General features: G+C 42.4%; 1 protein-coding gene across 10 annotated transcripts in view; it reads left to right on the plus strand.

Annotated features, from left to right (window-relative positions):
* Nucleotides 1–7,758: 7,758 nt before the first annotated feature.
* The window catches only part of AFDN (afadin, adherens junction formation factor), a 130,414-nt gene continuing 115,058 nt past the window's right edge, over nucleotides 7,759–23,114 (plus strand). For all 10 annotated transcript variants that reach the window (XM_065631010.1, XM_065631012.1, XM_065631015.1 and 7 more), the window contains exon 1: nucleotides 7,759–8,233. In XM_065631010.1, coding sequence (XP_065487082.1) covers nucleotides 8,123–8,233 — 111 coding nt within the window. In that variant the 5' untranslated portion in view covers nucleotides 7,759–8,122. The remainder of the gene's footprint in view (nucleotides 8,234–23,114) is intronic.

Genomic DNA, 23,114 nt, shown 5'->3' on the forward strand with positions numbered 1-23,114 from the left:
TACAATAATCTTTCAATTCTTGGTTTCTCATTTGATTGGCCTGCAGTGCTGGATCTGGATAACCTTCTTTGGGATATATGCCTTGGAAACGGGACTTTGTTTAGGTCAGATCTACTCCCAGTTTATAGTTTGGGTTTCTTTGTTTGGTGACACCTAAATGCACTTCTACAATGTGAAAACAATGCAAGGACAAACGTTGCACTTAGAAAAACTGCACACAGAAAAGTTTGTCAGGGAGGTGTTGACCCTGAAGGTGCTTACGAGGTAGAGTATGCCATCTCTAGGATTTGCTTAAATGGATCCCACGGTGCCTTGCTGGGTAACATTAAGTAAGGACACTCTCACACATTTCTTAAATTGCCTGCACATGTGCACAAGAAGATGGTCCTTGCCTCCAAGTAACATGCAAATTCCAGCACATATTGAAACACAGTAAGGAGGAAAGGAATATAACGACCTGACAGAAACGGGAATGACATGGAAAACATGGTAAAAACATGAAGCTTGCAGTTAGCATAACAAGCAGAGGTCACAGTACACCAAGTGCCTTATCCATAGGCCAATAGTTCACAAGCTTCATGACTGTACTGAATTTAGGATCTGGAAGAAATACCTTTGTAATTTTAGCTGGTTTTACTTCCCACAGCCAAGGAGCAGCATGGGATGAAAGGTGAGTGTGTTTGAGGAAAAAATGCACAACCTGGTATTAAAGGTTGGTCTCACAGAGAAGAGTCAGGGCCCAGTTACTTCAAAGGGTAATTACTGAGTATTCCTATGCTGGCAGATGCAGTGTCAAGCGCAGACATCCCAGCTAGCTGTCTAGAAGGCGAGGCAGGACAGAATTTCACATGGACATGTTTAACCAGCTGAAAAGGATGTGCTTTTAAATGTAGCCCAAGTATCTTTATTTCACATTCTGCAATGTAAATATACTCCCTAATATGTCCCCCCGCAGCTATTGCTGTCTTTACCCAGTTGGGCAGGACTGAGCTGTGACATCCATAAACTGAAAAAACAGGTCCTTCATTGAGTTGGATGCATTTGGTTTAACACAGGTGGAGGTACTCCTCATCTTTGTACAAATGAGATGACCAATACAGCTGTATCATGTCTGATACAGAAATGGCATCATCAGCTAGAGCAATGGTAGGCTTGGAAGTGAAACCTATGCCACCACCAAAAGAGTGAAGCTTTGAAGAAGCTGAAGGATGGCAGCTTTACTCTCAAGCAGGGATTTACCTCACTTCTCCGTAGCCATCTAGAAGTTAGGGTTTAATCCTGTCACAAGATAGATGTCATCGCTTGCTGGAAATGGCTGCTTCTCTCCACTACCTATAAAGGGAGCCTGCACTCACCCTCTCAGCCTCACTTTTAGATGGATCAGGTTACACAGAATAAATCCCACCGCAGGTTTCTACAGAGGAGTCTCCTGATGCTTTCTGTTGCTTTCCATTCGTACACACAAACCCTACTTCTATCGAATACCTGTTCCAGATAGAGACCTCAAGGACACAGAAGTATTACTAAGGAAAACTGAGGGAAGGATTGGCCTTTTTTCACTGAGCAGGCACTTTCACAAGTTTACACCAATGTTGTCACTTACAAGCTTCCTGAAGTGTTTGTTTTTGAGGCTAAAGCTCTCCACATACAGGACTTGGGCATGTTATATGATTTAAAAGAATGGCGATTGCTGGAGCAAATAATTGAACATGCATGACATTCTTAGATCAGTGGGAAGATATTTTAAAATGAAAATCCTTTTGATACTTCTGGATTGGCTCTAAAAAAGTGAAATAAAAACAAAAAGCCAATGGCATGCTGACCCAGTTTGCTTCCAAATCAAACTTTTCTAACAAAAACTGCTCAGATGTGGCCAAACAACTTCTGCTTATACGTGAAATGTATGTGCGAGTTACAGGCATTGTGTGACCGTGAAAACAGATTAAAATGAATACTCTTTCAACTTTCTATACATTGTATGCTTTGAATGGCGTTATTTTTTTAGTCAAGTAATTACAGGGTGGAGAGGATGCTTGGCCAATGGCAGCAGGTTAATTACAAGGCCAAACACCCACTACATCTTGCTCAAAGAGACATGAAATGATTACACATTGTTGTAACTAATAGGCCAGTTTGGACCACTGATTGGAGAGCTACCCTTGATTTAAAAGAAATGTGTAACTTCTATCTAACTATCTCTACCATTTTTACAAATAGTGCCATATACCACAGGGAGATTTGCTAAATTTCTGGAGACAGGGGATGTCAGTTTATTTACTTTGTCCACTTGACAATTTTATGTAGACTTTGTCTCTTCCTTTCCCTTCTCATGGTCGGCCAATTCCTGGTCTTTGTTCAAGACATGGCAATTTGGGAGAAAATACCTTAAAATAGAGATCTGTGATGAGAAAAACCCTAGAAGAAAGCTTTTGTGGTATCTGCAGCAGCTCTGAACTTTAACTGATTGTATTTAAATTATATGGGATAAGGCCGGGAGAGATGATCTGATAATCTAATGTGTATACCAGCCATTAAATTTCTCCTCAATACCTCTATGTTGAGAACAGCACACCCTGGGTAAAAAGAGTTTTCCAGAAAAGCACTCACTATTTATCTGAGGATGAATCCAGGAGGATCCCAGTTTTGGGCTGACATCAATTGCAAACCTCTAACTGGGACCCAACCCTCTTCCTGTGAGACAGGCTCCGGATTTCCAGGAGCTGTTCAACTGAAGACAAACATACACCTTGCTGAAATCAACGCGAATGCTCATGTGCTCCAAGATAGTCAAACCCTCATCCACTTTGTTGAACATGGATCAAAGAACACACTTAGTAAAGACAGGACAGTGGCTTTGTGTGCGCTGGACCTATAAACACAAGTGTGCCTGAGCACTCTGTCTATGCAGAGGACCCTACCTCGAATCCAGCTGCATAAGAAGAGCTTCCAGACTCTTTTTCCACTGCTAAATGGTCCACTGGACCATTCCAGCATCCAGATCCACTCCTTTGTGCCAAACCATCTCTAAGCTAAATTGTTAGCGTGGTCTGGCTATATGAACTGGGTAGCTCACAAACAACTCTTGGGCACAGACTAGAAGTCAGCACGTATCAGGGTCTACTCCAGCAGGCAATTTGGATGCAGCCACCGTTTTAGAGTTAAAACAATTTAAAACCATGGAGGTGGCCAGGCTAGGTCAGTTGGCTGTCAGGCTAGAGAAAGGCCCTTACACTGTTTAGTTCACTAGTACAAATATAACTTGCTGGATCTTAACTCAAGAATCATTTACCAATAAATTACTTTGAGACATCTTCTATAGATAATAGAAATCAAGCATTTTACTTAACAAAATTTCCTTGATAGTTTTTGTAATTCATCCATATATAAACCAAAAGGAAGATACATTTATTAAGATAGCTGGCATTTACACAGTTTTGTGCTTCCCTCTCCCTAAAAATAGAGCAAGGATAATTGAACTGAAAACCTAAAGATTTCCAAAAATCAATTACATAACTTGCCACACGTGCCCTGTTTTCCCCTCTACTCCCCCTTCTACTTCTTTTATAGAGGTCAAGGTTATTAAATGTAAGGTTCTACATTCATACAGCAAGGACAGTGGGATCTAAACATACGGTAAACATTTTTCATGCAGCACAAATTTGCCCACGTAGCCTATATGTACTATGTTTGTTTACCAATTAGGGTATGAAATTGATACTTTGATGTACACAGTGTGTGCAATTCATGCGGGTGAGATAATGGTGCGATGAAAAACTTCTTTTCCCTCCCTGAGTCATGTGTGTTTATAGAGTCCAAAACTGCAATCCTTAGTCTGGCTAATTTATCTACCTCAGTAGGTGTGTCGTCCATGTAAGGACTGCAGTTTGATGACCCAAGTTTGCAATGTTAATGTTGCTCTAACATACATTTTTGCATTACATTAGGCAAAATTACAGCTCAGTCTGCTCTAGCAATGCATGCACATTTGGGAAGCCATGAGAAGAGTTACTTTAATAATTCCAGTCTTATCTATGAATTTATAACTTCCAATAGTGTGCTGATTTATACAGTGTGGCACTATACATTAGATGCATGCTGCTTCAGAAAATTAATGCTGCATTCTCACAACCATATGGGCAGCTGGTGAGCAGCCAGGAGACCAGCAGAGCACAACTCTACCTTCACGCAAGCCTTCCCTGTCCAAGAGAACTGTCTGCATGAACTGCACCAGACAAGGAGCAGAAATAAAGGAACCCTGTATGATGATGTTGCTTATAACCATCAGATCCCTGAGCACAGATGTACACCAATATGATTAATGAGAGAAGCTGTACAGACACGACCCCCTTGCTGCAGGTAACCACATAGGCACCACACTTCTTGATGTCTCGGAATAGAGAGGATTGCAAAGGCCTCCTGGTATATCTGTGTTTCTTCTTTATGGATTTCTCTTCTAGTTGTTTCTCTCACCTGTGACAAAGTTTAGCTTGCAAGCTCTACAGGGAAGGGCATTTATCTTATTTGTTCTGTAGAATGCATATTATACTTTGAGTGCTGAACAAACAATCACCATAATGGCTTACAGTAGCTCAGTTATCTTAAGCACTTTAAAAAAAGAACATCGTTCAATGAGGAAAGAAGTAAAAAAAAATTTTTCATTATCACTTGCAAGCAAAGCAGTTTTTGTTCCCTGTTCTTTTGCTTCGCTCACCCTATTATTTCTTATCAAGTACGTGATCATTTATAGAGTTAGATCAACTGCCACCAGCTTCAGTGGGACTACCTAAAGGTATGCTGGGCTGAACTGGAAATTGCTCAAATAGGATTCTGTCTTCTTGCTATGTAAATTATAAAAATCTGAGAAAGAATAGAGAGGAAAATTTAATTTAATGGTTTCAAGTAAATTTATGTAATACCTGAAATGGAAGATGCCTTGATGATAGCTCAAACACACAATCCTGTTTATAATGCATTTTACGTGTATAATTCTTGGCGTTCATAAATACCTCTGAATGTTTTTTACAACCGTTCACAGGAATCATGTCACTTGCTGGGCTTTACAGCAACTGCTTTACTTCCCATTGCAATAGCCCTATGAAAAAAATAGGGATTGAAAGGGAAGCAGCACACATTTTCCACTGTAAACTAGCTTGTCCACTACAATTTCATGCTTTAGGTCTCTGCACACTTGCTTTTCCAAGGAGATCAGGACTTATGCTTTATCTCCCACAGTTCAATCTCTATACGTATTCTGTCCTGATGGTTCACCCAGACAGCTAAATTCTTGTCTACATTATGATTTTTCTTAAAACTGAATGGTGTACTAAAGCTGCTGACATTTGTCTGTTGATGGCAACAATTTGTTCTGCAGGTACAAGTGAGCCTGGTTTCTTTTAATACTGCTTCAGCACTGTCCAGCTCAGTGCAGAGCTAATCAGCCGCGTGGTCACTGCTGATATCCAACCATCAGCAGCATTTCCAGTTTTCCTGCCACTACAGAAATACATTGTAGGGATTTGGGATTTGTGAGAAATGACATCCAAACATTATTAGCCTGCTCAGTTTTAGCGACTTGTTTGTATCCAGACTGGAGTCTAGCTACAGTTTAGAAATGCTGATTAGCTGCAGTTAAAATAGAAATAAATAAATTCACAGCTGATTACACACACCACGTGGGTCCAGCACAGTGATAATTTTATTCCTGGTGCTCCTTGGCATTTGAAAACCCAGGCATGCCAGCAATGCTAAATCAACTACTTTTAGTAGCCAGTTTTACCAGAGCAACCACCTCTCTTCCACAGGAAAAACAATTTTATCAATGTAGCTTGTAACAGCAAAATCATGATCTATGCATGCTCTGTACCTAAAAGTCTCCTTCCTAACCCTGAAGTAACACAACCACCGATTCTCATTCTGTATCTTGTACAATCCCATTTCACCAATATGCAGACAGAGCCAAGCATTTAAGTCAGAACACCACTGCACAAATGTCATCTATGACAGAGCACACAGCTATGTGCCTGGGTTGTGGACTATTGCATCACAGATTTTACATAGTGTCTTGATCTTTGTAAGCACTGCCAGAACATCCGAAGTTATCTGGCAGCGCAGTCTCTGGATATGGAAAAAAATACAGTCCCCTTTTTTTTCCTTTTATGTAAGAAGAGTTAAATTTGTGTTTTTTCTTTCTTCTCTCCATACTTCTAAAAGGAATACAGTATAGTTTTAATATAATGATATTACAAGAACTTGAGATTTTGTATCCTTCTTCAAATTCTCTAATAGCTCTCAGAAGGGCTTTCAGCACCTTCCAGAGTTTGGGACCTAAGAAATAGGATCTGTTCCGTCCTTGGAACTGTAAAGCTCTAATATAGCACAGTTACAGATGTAGGGCAAAAGTATAACTGACCTTCACCTGTAAAACCAGAACTGCTGGTACTTATACAGGAGCTATACTGCTGGATAAAAACAATAATTTAATTGCTTAATGTAGACAAGGCCCCTGAGGAATCTCCTTCAAATAACCCAGCCAATCAAAATTTCGTCAGCAAAACCCACACATCTGAACTCCCTCACCAAAGAGGAACTTGAAATACTTTGCTAGGTACACTAAAAAGAAACAGCATTTCCCCCTTTTAACCACTTGAAGAAACCAAAAAAAGATACACACTCAGACAACCGAGTTCAAATATGATTGTTCAAGGGCTAAGTTCCAGAGCATGCCCAATGCAAAACAAATCAACCGTCGAAGTATCAGGATGCATTACTTACTTCAGTGGGTTAAAAAACAAAGCCAAACCCCCAGAGCTGTACTGGATTCAGGTCTATACAACGTGCGATGTGTCTTAGAGCCAACTGACACATTCGTGAGAAACCACACATAAATTATATGCCTAAAAACCATTAGAACACATCTGATGATTTAACTTCATCTCAGGTGCATCTCAAGCTGTGGAAATTTCTGTCAATACAGTCTTTTTAGACAATTCCTTTCATGCAGCGCCCCGAAAACACTCCATAAACATTATTAAACACAGCAGCACCCGGGAGAGCAGCGGGGCGTTATTCCCCTCGCTCTGCCGGGAAGGGCCGAGGCACAAAGGCGAGGTGCGGGCTGGAGGCCGCCGGGGGAGCGGCCTTGCCCTGCTCCCCCCGCCCCGGCCCTGCGCCCTGACCCCTGCCCGTGGGCAGGGCGGGTTTCGGCAGGCAGGGCAGGGAAGCGGGGACGCTCCCGTCCGCCCGAGCGCGGAGCGGGACCGCGCCAGTCTCCGCCCGCAGGGTCTTTGTTCCGGCCGCCGCGGCGGCCCAGGCCCTTTGTTGCTGCGAGCGCCCGACCGCGGGCCCCGCGCAGCAGCCAGAGCTCCCGCCGCCGCTGCCGGCGAGCGGCCTCCTGCCGGCAACCCGCCCCCCGCCGCGCCAACGGCCGCCGCGTGTCCCCGGCCACCGCCCCTCCCCCCAGGCTCGTTCACGGCGCGGAGGGACCCGCAGCACCTGGCCGCGCCCCGGCCCGGCCCCGCCGCCCGCGGCCCCCTCCCCGCGCCGGCGGGAGAGGAAGGGAAGGGAAGGGAAGGGAAGGGAAGGGAGCGGCGGAGCAGAGAGGTGGGGGCGCCCTCCTGAGGCGCGCGGCCGCCGCCGGGAGGTGAGGGCCGGCGGGAGCGCGCGCACGCGCCGCGGGAGAGGGAGGGCGGGCGGGCGGCCGGGCGGGGGCGCGCACGGGATGGTGTGTGAGGGAGCGAGCGAGGGGAGGGCGATACCGGGGCGGAGAAAGGCGGCGGCGGCTTCGCAGGGCTCAGGATAGGCGAGCGGGGACAGACACTGCCGAGCCGGGAGACACGGCGGCCGCCACCGCCGACGCGGGGCATCCTTCCTCCTCCTCCCCGCCCTTCCCCCTTTCTCTTTCTCTCCTTCCTCGCCGTCCTCCGGGGCCGACCGCTATCGCCGGCGCGATCCCGGGGCGTTTTCGCGGCGCCCGTGCCGGCGGCGGCCGAGAGGAGAACCTGCCCTTCCCGTCTCCAGCCGGGACTGAGGGACCCCCTGTTCCGTCCCCGCCTCCACCCCTCGCCGGGGCTCGGCGGAGAGGGCCCGGCCCCGGCTCGGCTCCCCGGCGGCGGGCTCGGCGAGGATGTCGGGCGGCGGCGGCAGCCGGGAGGAGGAGCGGCGCAAACTCGCCGACATCATCAACCACTGGAACGCGAACCGGCTGGACCTGTTCGAAATCAGCGACCCTACCGAGGTAAGCGATCCCGCCGCGGCCCCCCCGCCCAGGCCGGCTCGCTCCGCCGCCCCCGCTCCCGGGGCCGCCCGGAAGGTGAGACACCGCGCCCGGGCCAGGCCGCGCCCGCCTCCGGTCCGCGGTCAGCCTGCCCGCCCGGCCGGGGGGCTCGGGCACAGGCCTGTCCCCCCTCTCCGTTAACGCGCGGCCCCCTGTGGCCGGGGAGGAGGTTCTCGGCGGGGAGAGCCCCTTGCCGTGCCCGGAGCGGCTCGGGCGAAGGCAGGTTGTAGCGGCCGGGGAGAGAAAGGGAGCGCAGGGCAGGCGTCCTCGCCTCCCGCAGGCAGTGCCGGCCCGACCCTGCGGGACAGGCGGCTCCGAGGCAGGAAACCCTCTGGGAGCTAGAGGTGGTGAGAAGGGGTGAGCAAGCGCGGTAATAAAGAAGCTGCCCCCCGCTCGACCCCGAAGCGGGTTACCTCTGTGAGCTTTTTTTTTTTTCTTTGTGAGTTAATCAGAGCCTAAAGGCGGCTGGTAGAAGGACTGAGAAGCCTGGTGATGGGCTTTTGTTTGTTGTTGTTGCCTGCTTGTTTGTTTCTTTAAATACTGAGCTTTGTGCAGAAGGCGCCTCTTACAAAGCAACCTGCTTCTACTTGAGCGGCTCTCGGGGCCGCTGGTGCAATCTCCGGGGGAGCTTCCCCAGGGCGTGACGGACGGAGGCGCCTTGGCTCGCTGTGTCCGGAGCCTGCCAGCCCTCCGTGCAAAGTAAATATCAGGAGCAGGTTCGCAGTCCTGAGTTCACATGTTGTACCGGAAAAACACAGCGGGTAATTTCTTCCTAATGAAATGGGTGTTTTTGATAGCTGAGAGAGGCTGTGTGTTTTTTTTTTTTTTTTTTTTTTTGTTAAAGTACTAGTCAAACCACACCCTACCACTGCCCCTTGTCATGTTCTCTTTGGCTGGTTGGTGCTGCGCGGCGGGGGGGGTCAGCCGGGGAGGCAGGTTACAGCCCTGTTTGTGTGTGACGGCGCGCTCCCTGCTCGGAGGGTGGAGGCTGATCGTGTGCGTGTTCCCGGGGAAAAGGAGGAAATTCACACTTGCTTTTGGCCTGGCCCAGGTCCTGCTTGGTTATTAACAGAAGCCTCTGAGAAATCACGTTGGCTCGGTCTTGGAGCTTGCTCCTGTTTCTGCACCCAGGTGCTGGCTGCTGGCATGGCCACGAGAAAGTCTTGACAGCAATTCTAAGATTATTCAGTCTGTGATAGCTTGAAAGAATTGCTTTGGGTATTTTCAGTTCTGCTTGTTGCAAACTGTTTCTTGAATGCTAAGATGAGAAGTTTCTGTGATTATTTCCCACATCCTGCACTAATTTATCATAATTAGTCCTCATTGCTTGTGTTGCTTGGGTTTTAACAATATCACTGTTGGCTGACGGTTGCTTATTCAAAAAAGTGGGCTGATGCTAGTGAGAAGGAGCCTTCATGATTGTTTTGAGAACATAGCAGAGTCTTTCTGGCATTGTAGGTCAACTGCTGACTGTCTGTGGCTCATTTCATGTCCGATTAATGAATTTATCAATTGCTAACATATTCTAACTCCAACCTATTTTCTTCTTGTTTATGGCAGATTGCGCTTCTGTAGTTTTGTTAGTAAGTAGTTTAACAAATATTACCATTTTTTAGGTCAGCCTTACCTGTTTATCATAATTAACCAGAAGTTGCACAGAAGTTATTGCCTTCATTATAGTTATTATGGAAAGAAATAGGAATTTTACTTGTATTAGCTCCACAGTTCTGCAGTTTAAACATCTGAACCTGTATAGGAGCGTGCTTCTAACTGTCAAAGATGACACTTATTTCAGCTGAACTACTGATAGTAAAAATTAAGTGTATGAGTAACTCTCTTTTTACACTACTAGTTCTAAAAATGTTTGATAAGGCTGCAGGTGCATCTGCAACAAACTGACAGTAGGTAACAGTTTTATAGCTAAGGTATATTTTCCTTACAGATAATTACAAATGTTCACGTTTTTCTCACTGTTATCCTGAGCTGACCCAAATTTGGCAATATTTTCAACCCAGATGATGATGTGATTCACACATGTACTATTTATCAGCTTAAATGAAAGCCCTTTTACTAGAGTGCTTGAGAGCTGAGAATCGTCTGTTGTTTTCTATGCTTTTCCTGGCTCAGCTTGTCCATCGGGCATGTTTGCTTATTGTAGGGGCCACAGTGAGAGTAGCATCTGTGAAGATGCAGTAACCTAGATATGACTTTTGATTGGATGTGCCTGAGCTGGGTCAGACTGGATCAGATTAAACTGTTCAGACGTGGCTGTTGACGGTCTGGGTTAACTTTGCAGCTGGCACATGCCCATGCTGCAAACTGTCACCCAGGAGCTTCTGGTCATATACATCATGTTTAGAATATCGAGACTTGATGCCTTATAGTCATTCTCGAGGCATTTCTTCAGTGTAAACCATCTGGTTTAAGTGACTTGTCTTTTAAGTTTCCTATAGAGAGAGAGTAGGATTTTCCAGAAGAGCTGATCACTTCCCTAGTAGTAGGGTCTCAGGGAGGTTTATATATTCAGAAAAGAAAAGGAAGAGTGAAATTTAGCGTAAATTGACCAGAGTTCTGACAGTATAGCTTAGGCAGTGACAGTGAAAGCTATTTGCATGTGACCTACTGATGTACCTTGATGTTAGTTTGAAAGGTCTAATTCTTTGGTGAGACACAATTGTTTTAAGTCCTTTGAGTACTCATCACTTTAATGGGGAGTGTAAAATGTGACTTGTTTTGGAACGTATAGAGTAGGATTTTGGAACTAGTTTAAAGGTGTGGTGGTTTTTTTCAGAGAAGTGCTTCATGAAACAAATCAGTTTGAATTCCTGTTACTATTACATGGTGTAGACTAGTCCCAAGGGATTAAAGATCCACTTGTCTACTTGCCTCTTTTGAGAGTTAGGCACAAATTATTTCTTGAAGTATATTGCCTGTAAGATATTGAAAAGCAAGACCCTTGTGTAGGGCATGTTGTAGAGTTCGTTACAAACTTTTTTTTAACTTGTGTGATGTGAACAGTTAACTAAGTCATTCAGTGCTATTTTTCTCCAGCAAAACAGGGATGAAGGGAACTTCCTGTTCTGTGCTCAAGGTTGGATATTCCTCTGTCTGTATCCCATGTGAAGAAGACTGAACACTACTTGGGAGTGAGGGTTTCATATCTTCACTTATACTTTCACTGAAGTCACTTATGGACTCATGCTATAGAGCAAGGTGGTAATTTTAGCTTTGTTAGGTGTATACCTGTTTTAACACTTGTTGCTATCCTGATTTAATAGTTTGCATTGTTTTCATTTAGAAGATTTTTTTTTTTTTAATTCAGAAGGTAGCTGAGGGAGAAGCTCTGTTGCTTGAGAAACTTACAAATGGACAAACCTAGAATTCTGTTTTTTAAAGTTTTAGTTAATACTAGTTAAACTCTAGTGGTGTCAGGAGTAGTGCTAGGTACAGACCTTTGCTAAATGGCTCTTTAATGCTGGTACTAATTTAAACTTGGTTAAGCTCTGCTGTATCTACTTCAAATGATGAGGCAGCTACTCACTTTTGCAATTCTAAGGAAGATACAGAAGGTTTTGGGGAAATGTGAAGCATGTTTTTCTTCGTAGATAAATCAGCAGCAAAATTCAAAATGAAGCAGTATGTTAACCCTTTTCTTTAAATGCATTTCCCCTTTCCATTCCACTTTATCCTCACCCTTGTTCCAAGTATTACCAAGTTTTTGGATGCTTTTAATATTCGGCTTGCTTTTTCTTTTTTTTTTTTTTTTTTTTTTTTTACCCCAAGGATATAAATGCAGTAAAGAGACTGGAGACCTTTTGCAGTAGGAGATAAATTGGTCTTTTGATCTTGATTTAAGTCTAGGGTGATTATAGTACCCAAGTTTTCAAAAAGGAATAGGTTCGAATTAATGTTTTGGTAACAAGTAGATACAGTTGTTCAGAAGCTTATAGAAAGGAAACGATTTGCATTTATACGCTTTCACCTTTGCCCCTACCTCTGCAATGAAAGTGCTTACTGGAATTAAGTGATTAATTACATAAAATTACTGCATATGGATGTTTTAGGGGAGAGCAAGGAAGAGCACTGCAGTCTAGTGCAATTGTCACTGTCAGAATAAATATAAATCTTCCTGAAAGCATTTAAGATTTGTTGGTTTAAGATGCCATATGTGAAGTAGGCATTATAATTGTTGATCTCGATGACAAAGTAAGGTTTCATCTTTAATGTACATTTTGGTAACTACATATGAAAGGAAGAGGAGTGCTATGTTTTTCTGAACATGGTTTCTGGGTTAGGAATGTGAATTGCATTTAATTTTTTGAGAAAGACAGTTTTTAGAACAGGTGATTATTTTTTTTTTTTTTTGATAGTCACCCAGGGGCTTGGGGATTGTTGTCAGAAGCATTGATCTGTTGTAGTTTCGTTTTCTGATGGAGAAAGCTGTTCTATACTGATCTAATATACCTATGTGTTAACGAAAGTAGAAAAGTGTAATCAAAAAGCTTGGAGAAACAGCATGTTTGCATTAAGAATTGCTGCTAATAGAATACTTAACATTTAAATGGTCATAGTTTAAAAAATGAGGAATTTGGAAGATCTTTATGGCTATTTGATGTGTGTGGTGTGTTTTTTTTTCTGAAAATCCCTTGTGTAGGCTTTGCAGCAAGGTATTAGGAATAACTCTTCAGAATGAAAGTGGTTTTTTGGTGGTGATTGTGTGGTTTTATTTTGTTGTTAGTTTTGGGGTTTTTTGTGTGTGTTTTTTTTTCTTTCGCTTGGGGTTTTTGTCTGTGTTTTTTTTTTTTTTTTAAATTGACTTCGCTCTGTCTGTTCTGGTGTTATATATGTTTGGTCTAGTCAGTATGTTTTAAATTCTTTTGACTTCAAATACAAATAAGCAATCTATCTGCAGAAAATGTTACACAGTACACTGAATGACAGGATATTTAAAAGTTGATGCAATTTTTGTCTTTACGCTTTGGGTTGAAATCCGATTCTGGTTCATTAAATGTCATAGGGAACACCGATACATGACATAAAATTGTCTTTTCAAAGTAGTTATGCAAGCTTGTTATTTAAGTGTAGTTAAAGCAGTAAGAATTAGGAATCTTTTAGGAATCTACAGGGGGTTTAAAACCTATCTGCATGTTGCTCAGCCACAGGCTTTTAAAAATCTGTCTCTGAGACTTTAAAAGGACTTGTGTTTTAAGAATGGGATGACTATGCCTATTGCATTACTGGTGAACCTGGTAGTGGAAGTGCAAGTCTGGAGGCAGGGAAACATCATATAAATGGTAGAAATGCTTGTGCTTTCTCCACACATTGGATTTTACAGCTCTCAGTGGTTTTAACTAGTACAACTCTGCAAAGCATATAGATATCAAGAAGCTGATTAATATATCTGAAAATACTGTCTTTTTAAGTGTACCAAACCTATGATGTGGAAAACAAATTCTCTTTGCAATAAATGTTTAAACCAATATTTAGACAGTCTGGAAAGGTGTCTTGTAACCTTTAAAGACTAGCGCCTGCACTTTTTAATTAGTAGAATATTTTCAAATAATTAATACCACTAAACAGGCACAGTTCAAGAGGAGATAAAAAGACTGAGTCTGAGTTCTAGTTCTGCATTGAAATGGCCGGAGAAAAGAACTCATGGACACAGGTCTGCTCATTTGCATGAAAAGGGCTGTTTGGAGACCAGTTGAACTGAGTAAAAGTGAATAGTCTGTCTTTACAAATGAAATATGATCACTGCTATCTAGAGAGCGATAAGAAGTTTGAATTAAGATTTTGACCACAATCTACAGACAACATAATGGCGTGAAAATATTTCTAGGAAGAAGCTTTATGCTGTGCTTTTAATATTTCTTATGTAAGTTATTTCTTGAGTTATTGGCTAATTAGGTCCATACAGTTCAGACATTCCAGCTTTAAGAATTCCCTCCTGATGTGTGAATCTGTTCCCTGCCTAAAGTGCCATTGACAAGCATTATTTTTCAGTTGAAAAAAACCCCTAGTCCTCTGGACATGTTAGGGATTTCCTTTTTCACAACTGCTTCTTTTTTTTTTTTTTTCCTTTTTTTTTGACAGTCTATTTCTTTTAAAAAGTTTAAACCGATCTGGATGGAACACACTTTTATGATTTTGGGGGAAAACCTTCCTTTATACTGAATAAAATTTTGCTTTTGTACCTAAGAAATATTCCTCTAAATGGGGTAAGAAAAACTAAAATGTAGCTGGAAGGTGTTAAAAATTGAAACAAACTGGTGTTTGTGATAAGGATGTAGATCATAAGAAACCATTCTGAATTTATCTTTGTGTCAGTATTAGTTTGAAGAGTTGCTTTGTTACAAATGAAGGCAGATGGATTGTGGCTATGTGAAATTCCAAGTGTTGCATAAAGAATAGCTTCTGGTTTTGACAGTGAGTCTGATGAAGGTGGAGTTGAAAATCAGTGTGAAGTAATAAACTGAATGTTATGATAAACTTAAGTGAAGTCAAATTTAGCAGATATTCCAGGTAAGTAAAGAAGTATTTGCTCTGTCTTTCAAAATGAACTTCATGCTAATGGAAGGCTATTCTGAAGTGTATTTGGGTAAAGCACTACATAGGTCATTCTTGATTTTTGGAGATTTTTGGCTAGGAAGAATATTTACATCTAAAATGTATTCTGGGTGATGCTCATTCCAGCGAATAGAAATGTATGGGATTTTGCTTTTAGCTTGACAAAAGGCTAGAGCCTGCTAATTTCTGCTGTTCGGTTGTTACATTGATTTTGGAGATATTTTCTGCTTGCAATGTTGATTGTTACGTTAAAAAATCAGCTGCCAGCAGTTAAATGCAATAACAATTTAAGAGGATAGGGGTTTTTGCCTTTTTTTTTTTTTTGACTGGATATAAAATCCCAACATATGAATGATATCAGTTGACTGTTAAGCAAAGTATACACGTTAATTATGTTTGTTAAGTAGTTTAAATGAAGATAAGTGAGCAACATATTGCATTATGTTTAGCTCATAGAAGAGTCAGGAATTGCTGTATAAACAACTAGTGTGGGGTTTCTCCTGTCTAGTTTTGTGCATCAAGATTGCAAATGATAAATAATGTTGAACGCACATGTCCCTGGAAAATTTTAGGTTTGTGTAAAAACAGAGTACAATGAATTTCTCTTTCTGGATGGAATAAAGATCATTAAAAGTGAAAATGCACAAGGACCATTGCTTTTGATAATTTGTTGGGTTTCCTTGAGTAGCTGTTTGAATATATGTCTCCTAATGCCACGTCAACTCTTGGGTAAATATTCTAGAATGAGTTTTGTGTAATACAGCACTAGTTGCTATAGAGTGGTGGCAGACTGAAACAAAAGTGATACTCTAGGTTAATGGCTCCAGAACGGGTTTTTTCTTTCATTTGTTCGTTGTTTTTATTGCTACTTTGATATGTTGTGCTCTGTTGTAACTAGAACTAAGGAATGTGAAAGCTCTCACAGTAACTTACTACCTAGTACTAGATTACGGTTTCTTGATGAACTTTGCCTTGGTGAATTGTGTCCCAGGGCATGGCTGAATTTCTGGTCTACTCTGCAGTGAAAGCACCTTCATAGTGGGGAAAAAATGAAAGAACGAGTTGTCTGGCAACGATATTATTTGGCCAACGAAGTATGTTGCCCATAGCAGTATCTATGAACCGGTGTTTCAGTGCCTAGATTTTTGAGGCACCTCGTGAGCTGTTCCATAGAGCTTTCTCTGTCTGATGAGTTGTCTTATCAGTCCATATTTGTGTATTTTCTTACAGACGGATACACAACTTAATTGCAGTGTCATACTTTTACACATATATCGTATCGCTCACAAAACCCAGTGGAAGATCAGAATTCCCCTTCCTAATGAAGATTAGTGGCTATTGTGTAATCCACAGCTGGACAAAAGAGTTCAAACAGCAAAGAAACCTTCCCCCAGTGGCCACAACAAGGAAAGGTCTCCTTTCCTCTTCCTTCCTAGAAGGTGCTCTACTTTGAGCAATATGTCAGCTTGAAATTAAAAGGGGCCCTTTAACTGTTTTGTTGTTGTTCTCAATTTTAGTAAAAATAGTTATTCAATGTTCTTAATTTAAAAAATACCAGGACAATGCTGTCTGTGGTGCAGTGTCCTCCTGGACAGGAAGATGTTTATGTGGAAACAAACCAAATTGTACCAAGTTGTGTTTCAGAAAGTTTTGCATTGATAAAGTGGTCTTTCTAACATAGTTTATTTTGAGAAATCCAGAGAAATCTGGCTTGTATTCACTTTTCATGTATGGTTCGATAATATTTACTGCGTTCGGATCATATCCAAGCATTGCATACTACTTCTAGAATGCTGGGCGTTTTATTGAGAAACATGTAAGTTGTTTCCATTTAAAGTGATAGCCTTACTGGACATGAATAGTACTTATTTTCAATGTGGACAGAATGGAGGTTTTAAAAGAGTTCTTTAATACTTACTATATTGGCTTTTAAAAGACTGGGATAATTTGTTTTTATATCAGGAAAAGGAAGATAATTTAAAAATTGTGATGGAAAGACAATGTTTACTAATGAAAACATTGCTCAATCCTGTTAATTGGTTTTAGTGGATTGCCTATTATGTCTAATGTTTGCTGTATAGTGAGGAAACTCGAAAGTGGAATTACTTAAGATTACTGCATTTTGCGATCAAATTCTTTCGTTTTATTGAAACCTTAAAAAAAAGCCAAGCAACTGTTTCCCTCTTCAAAAATTAGTGAAACACCCTAACAAAGCCCTTCTTTGTTTTGTGTAAGAGGTGTATTGGAATACTTTCGATAAAGTCTCCAGAAATACTGAAATTGTATTTAGTATTACAAGAGTGGTTTAGTTGTTACCATAGCGCAACAAAGACTGTTTCAATAAATTCAGCTGTTATGCCTATAACAAACTGTTTTCAGGCAGATAAGGACTGATATGTAGGCTACCAAAAAAAAAAAAAGAGAACAATGAAGTAATTTTATGCACTGACTATTGGCAGATTCACTGGAGCCATCTATAAGCATCTGAAGACCAAACCATCTCAAAGTGATGAAATTATTACAGTCCAGGAAATGCTCAAGACATGAGCTGGGTTTGCAGTCTGTCTCAGGTGTTCTAGCTATTTAATAGGGAAAAAATGTGAAAGAGAGAGTGTCTCTATCCTAGAACCTTTGTCAGGATTTACAGTGAAAAATCTGACTCAGTATCTTGAGTATTAGTAGTTCTGAAGGAGTTACTGATTCTTGTTGGAAATAAATAGTTTTCTGTCTACTACAAGCTCCAGAATACTTTTGTTTCACACTTTGCATTCTCACCTGCATTAAGATTAAGCATGAACTCAGAAAATCAGTGCATCAAATTTATGAAAGATTAGCCAAATTTGAAAACTTTGCCCTCTCAAAGTAGTCTTCATTCGTCTTGAGCGATAAGTGTCAAGTGGCAGCACAAAACTTGGATAGCATCATGCCAGTGTGAGACAGTCAGGTACTGAAGTATTGTACAACACTGGTTGTGGTAGTCTGAAGTTTGTAAAAACCTATTGAAACTCAGCACTTACCTTAAGTGTCTGTCTTATCTTCAGTGTTCCACATTTGTCTCCAGGTCTTTGAGCATCCTCGTGTGCATGGATGCTCATAAATATCCATGTATATCACGATAAATGCATTGATCTAGCTCTCTTGGTAAACCTGCATATGTAGAACCCTTTTCTTCCACATTTCCCACACACACTCCGTTCCCAAAATTTCAGACCCTTAAACCAGACACCTCAATCTTCTACTTAGGGTGGAAAAAAATGTTGATTACAACAGTCTGCAGATGTGATCATCCTGCTACATAGGCTTCGGAAAGATTCCAGGAGCATAACTTTAGGATTATCCGGCTTTGTCAGTAGCTTCCCGTGAGGTTACTGATCAGCCAGCCCTTCAGCGCATGCCAGGTGGACCTTGGAGTTTGGAAGGGCCAGACCGTTGCAGTCAGGCCTCTTTATAACCAGCTAGTCCCTGTGCTGATAGTGGCTCTGACAATGGGGTTTTCTTCTAAGGGAGTGGGGAGAAAAGATGTTTATTTCTTGCTTGCTGTACTATTATAACCATACAAATTTTTTTGTTATTTTGGAGAGGATTCAGTCTTCTAATACACCATCAGCTTGAGTGTCATCTATTCTGGATACCTGCTAGATAGAGACAGAATGAGTTCTGGATTAACCTTGCACTGAATTCCTCAGCTGGTGAGAAGGCAATCTTGCACTAAGGGGAAAAATTCCTTCTTAACCACCCCAAAGGTAATTATCATGGTACTCGCAGCAGGTAGAGCTAAATTTAGCCAAATCCTCAGGATAAACAGGGTATTTCTTTATGGTGCAAAGCGGCCAAGGCAATTGCTTTGATTCTTGATATAGGTGCCTTTTTCCTAGCTCCAACCCCCTTCCAGGGTAATACATTACCAGTAGTAGTACAAGCCTGCAAGTAGAGTGATACCAACATGTTTCTGATACCTTTGTACTTTTAATTTTTGAAGTAAAATATTGAAGAGCACTGTTCTTTAGCATGGCTAATAGATGGATAAGTAATCTGAAGCCTTTTCCACCTCAACAGCAGTAAAAGAGGAGGAATAGTTTCATGTGTACATACGTACTCTGTTCTGCAGCTACTACTTCACCCACCTCTCAGCATTTCTGAGACACAGAAAGAAAGCTGGGAGCGTTGACCATCTTCCTCCAGTTCCTGCCATCTGATTGCCATCATGGGGGTTGTCTTCTGCAACATGGAACTGTCCACCTTGGATTCTCTTCCACCTCCCCAGTGCTAATGATAGCGAAAGGCAGCGATGAGTTTTTCTGCTGCTGATGTCTAGCAGTTGCTTTGAGCTGAACCTTACCACTTCTACAGCATCCAGAAGTGCTGAATAGCAGCAGTTAGGTTTGTGTGTTGATATCTACTGTGGCTTTCAAAAACTTTTGGCAGCCCTTTCTCTGCCTTATCCTCCATCCCCAATGTCCATCAACATAAATTTCATTAAATGTTGACAACATTTTAATTGATTCTTAGCTTATTTCAGAAATTTCTTTCCATATTTACATATGTGAAATCAATGTCACAATGAAAAAAAATTTGACAAGTTTAGGTTAGGTAAAGCCAACTGCATTTGCTGGGAAAAGCTGCTTACTTGCTGTATGCAAGTGGACTCTTTTTTTATGACTGAGCTTTCCTCTTTATATGTGCCAGTACAAAACGATAGTCTGACGTTTTCATTACATTGACTATCGATCTAAAACAATTTTGTAGGTAGAACATATATGATATGTTTTTTATGTAACAAGCAACTTTGAATCTAATTTTTGAAAGCAGGTAATGCTCAGTCAAAAATGTTTGGAAACCGATGATATTACTTGATTTCTTTTTTTTTTTCCTTTTTTTTTTTTTTGCAAGATGATATTAAACAAGATGAGATTATTTAGATCATACTTAATTTTTACTTGTGTGTAGTTGTAGCCTATTTTTAAACTGTGTTTGTGTAAAAGACATCTAGGATTCTCACTTTGTTAGAATGTCTCTGGGACAGTGGGATGGGAAAACAGCGAAGCAAATACATGAAGTAATGTATTGAAAACTGTGGTGTAAATTTAGATATTACAGAGCCAGAAAGAGAAGCCAGATTTTTATGCGTGTACATAGTTTGCTATTTACTGGGTCATGCTGATTTCAGATTTCACCTTAGAAAACAAAGGATGCAGAGAGGGAGTTACATGTAGGATGTCGTAACAACAGCACATCATCCACAGTTTAAATCTTGAACTGGCGTATATAGGATAGCAAATAATATATATGGCCCCTTTTCTCTGTTTCTCTGCATGCAGTGAGAAGTTGGTTATGTATCTCCATAGAAAACTTGATTCATTTCAATCCTTGGTTTTATTTTTTTGTTTCAAAAATAATAAATATCAAATCTACATGAGACTGCCTCACAGTCACAGGCTCTGGTTGTTATGGGGGATTTTAACTACCCTGATGTTTGCTGGAAGGACTACTCAGCCAGCCAGCCTCAGTCTAGGAGGTTCCTCCAGTGCATTGATGATAACTTTCTGATGCAAATGGTGGAGGAGCTGACTAGGAGAGGTGCGCTGCTGGATCTCATCCTCGCTAACAAGGAGGGTCTGGTTGAAGCAGTAAAGGTGGGGGGCTGCCTTGGTTGCAGCGACCATGAGATGGTGGAGTTCAGGATCTCATGTGGCGGGAGCAGAATACCGAGCAGAATTGCAACCCTGGACTTCAGCAGGGCCAACTTTGGCCTGTTCAAACAATTGCTGGAGGAAATTCCGTGGGCAAGGCTGCTTGAAGGTAAAGGGGCCCAAGATAGTTGGTTAACATTCAGGGACTGCTTCTACCAAGCTCAAGATCAGTGCATCCCAACGCACAGGAAGTCAAGGAAGGGAGCCAGGAGACCTGCGTGGTTAAACAGGGAACTGCTGGGCAAACTCAAGTGGAAGAGGAGGGTTTACAAATCATGGAAGGAGGGGCTGGCCACTTGGGAAGAATATAAGGCTGTTGTCAGAGGATGTAGGGAGGCAACTAGGAAAGCTAAGGCCTCCTTAGAGTTAAACCTGGCGAGAGGGGTCAAGGACAACAGGAAGAGCTTCTTCAAATACATGGCAGATAAAACTAACACCAGAGGCAATGTAGGCCCACTGATGAACGGGGTGGGTGCCCTGGTGACAGAAGATACAGAGAAGGCAGAATTACTGAATGCCTTCTTTGTCTCTGTCTACTCTGCCGGAGGCTGTCCTGAGGAGCTCCGTACCCCTGAGGCCCCAGAGGAAGGCAGGGCAATGGAGGAGTTTGTCTTAATTGATGAGGACTGGGTTAGGGACCAGTTAAGCAATCTGGACATCCATAAATCCATGGGTCCAGATGGGATGCACCCGCGGGTGCTGAGGGAGCTGGCTGAAGTCGTTGCTGGACCACTCTCCATCATCTTTGCCAAGTCTTGGGAAACGGGAGAGGTGCCTGAGGACTGGAGGAAAGCAAATGTCACTCCGGTCTTCAAAAAGGGCAAGAAGGAGGACCCAGGCAACTATAGACCGGTCAGCCTCACCTCCATCCCTGGGAAAGTGATGGAACACCTTATCCTTGGTGCCATCTTAAGACATATCAAGGATAAGAGGGTCATCAGGGACAGTCAACATGGCTTCACCAAGGGGAAGTCGTGTTTGACCAACCTCATAGCCTTTTATGAAGATGTAACAAGGTGGATTGACGATGGCAGAGCGGTGGATGTGGTCTTCCTTGACTTCAGCAAAGCATTTGACACCGTCTCCCACAGCATCCTCACGGCAAAACTGAGGAAGTGTGGACTGGACGATTGGGTAGTGAGGTGGACTGCAAACTGGCTGAAGGAGGGAAGCCAGAGAGTCGTGGTCAATGGGGCGGAGTCTGGTTGGAGGCCTGTATCTAGTGGAGTGCCTCAAGGGTCAGTTCTGGGACCAATACTATTCAATATATTCATCAACGACTTGGATGAGGGAATTGAGTGTACTATCAGCAAGTTTGCTGATGACACCAAGCTGGGAGGAGTGGCTGACACGCCAGAGGGCTGTGCTGCCATCCAGCGAGATCTGGACAGGCTAGAGAGTTGGGCGGGGAAAAATTTAATGAAATATAACAAGGGAAAATGTAGACTCTTACATCTGGGCAGGAACAACCCCAGGTTCCAGTATAGGTTGGGGAATGACCTATTAGAGAGCAGTGTAGGGGAAAGGGACCTGGGGGTCCTGGTGGACAGCAGGATGACCATGAGCCAGCATTGTGCCCTCGTGGCCAAGAAGGCCAATGGCATCCTGGGGTGTATTAGAAGGGGGGTGGTTAGTAGGTCCAGAGAGGTTCTCCTTCCCCTCTACTCTGCCCTGGTGAGACCTCATCTGGAATATTGTGTCCAGTTCTGGGCCCCTCAGTTCAAGAAGGACAGGGAACTGCTGGAGAGAGTCCAGCGCAGGGCCACAAAGATGATGAAGGGAGTGGAGCATCTCCCTTACGAGGAAAGGCTGAGGGAGCTGGGTCTCTTTAGCTTGGAGAAGAGGAGACTGAGGGGTGACCTCATCAATGTTTATAAATATGTAAAGGGTGGGTGTCACGAGGATGGAGCCAGGCTCTTCTCGGTGACGACCAACAGTAAGACAAGGAGTAATGGGTTCAAGCTGGAACACAAGAGGTTCCACTTAAATTTGAGAAGAAACAACTTCTCAGTGAGGATGACAGAACACTGGAACAGGCTGCCCAGGGAGGTTGTGGATTCTCCTTCTCTAGAGACATTCAAAACCCGCCTGGACGCCTTCCTGTGTAACCTCACCTAGGTGTTCCTGCCCTGGCAGGGGGATTGGACTAGATGATCTTTCGAGGTCTCTTCCAATCCCTGACATTCTGTGATTTCAGTAAATAGGTAAATCATGTTTTAAACTTGATGAATAATTTCTCTTTTCCACATGTATAACTTTCTGGTATTCAAACTGCTAGTAAGCTTATAAACCATTAGTTAAGACAAGTATATGTGGATTATTAACTTTCTTAAAGTGAATACTGAATACAGAAGAAATTAAAAATCTCCAAATGCTTTGCCATAATAATTAAAAAAAAAATCTTGAATGAGTTACTCAAAGTACCTAATCCTAAAGAAAGCTTGTTTCTCATTGTAGATAAAAATTAAAAATACACATCATAGATAATATGCTCTGAACTAAGAATATATAAAATGTGCATGGGTTTTTGTTTGGTTTGGGATTTTGTTTCTTTGGTTTTAGCCCGGAAAAGTTTACTTTGTCCT

This window comes from Caloenas nicobarica, chromosome 3, assembly GCF_036013445.1.
Source record: "Caloenas nicobarica isolate bCalNic1 chromosome 3, bCalNic1.hap1, whole genome shotgun sequence".
NCBI lineage: Eukaryota > Metazoa > Chordata > Aves > Columbiformes > Columbidae > Caloenas > Caloenas nicobarica.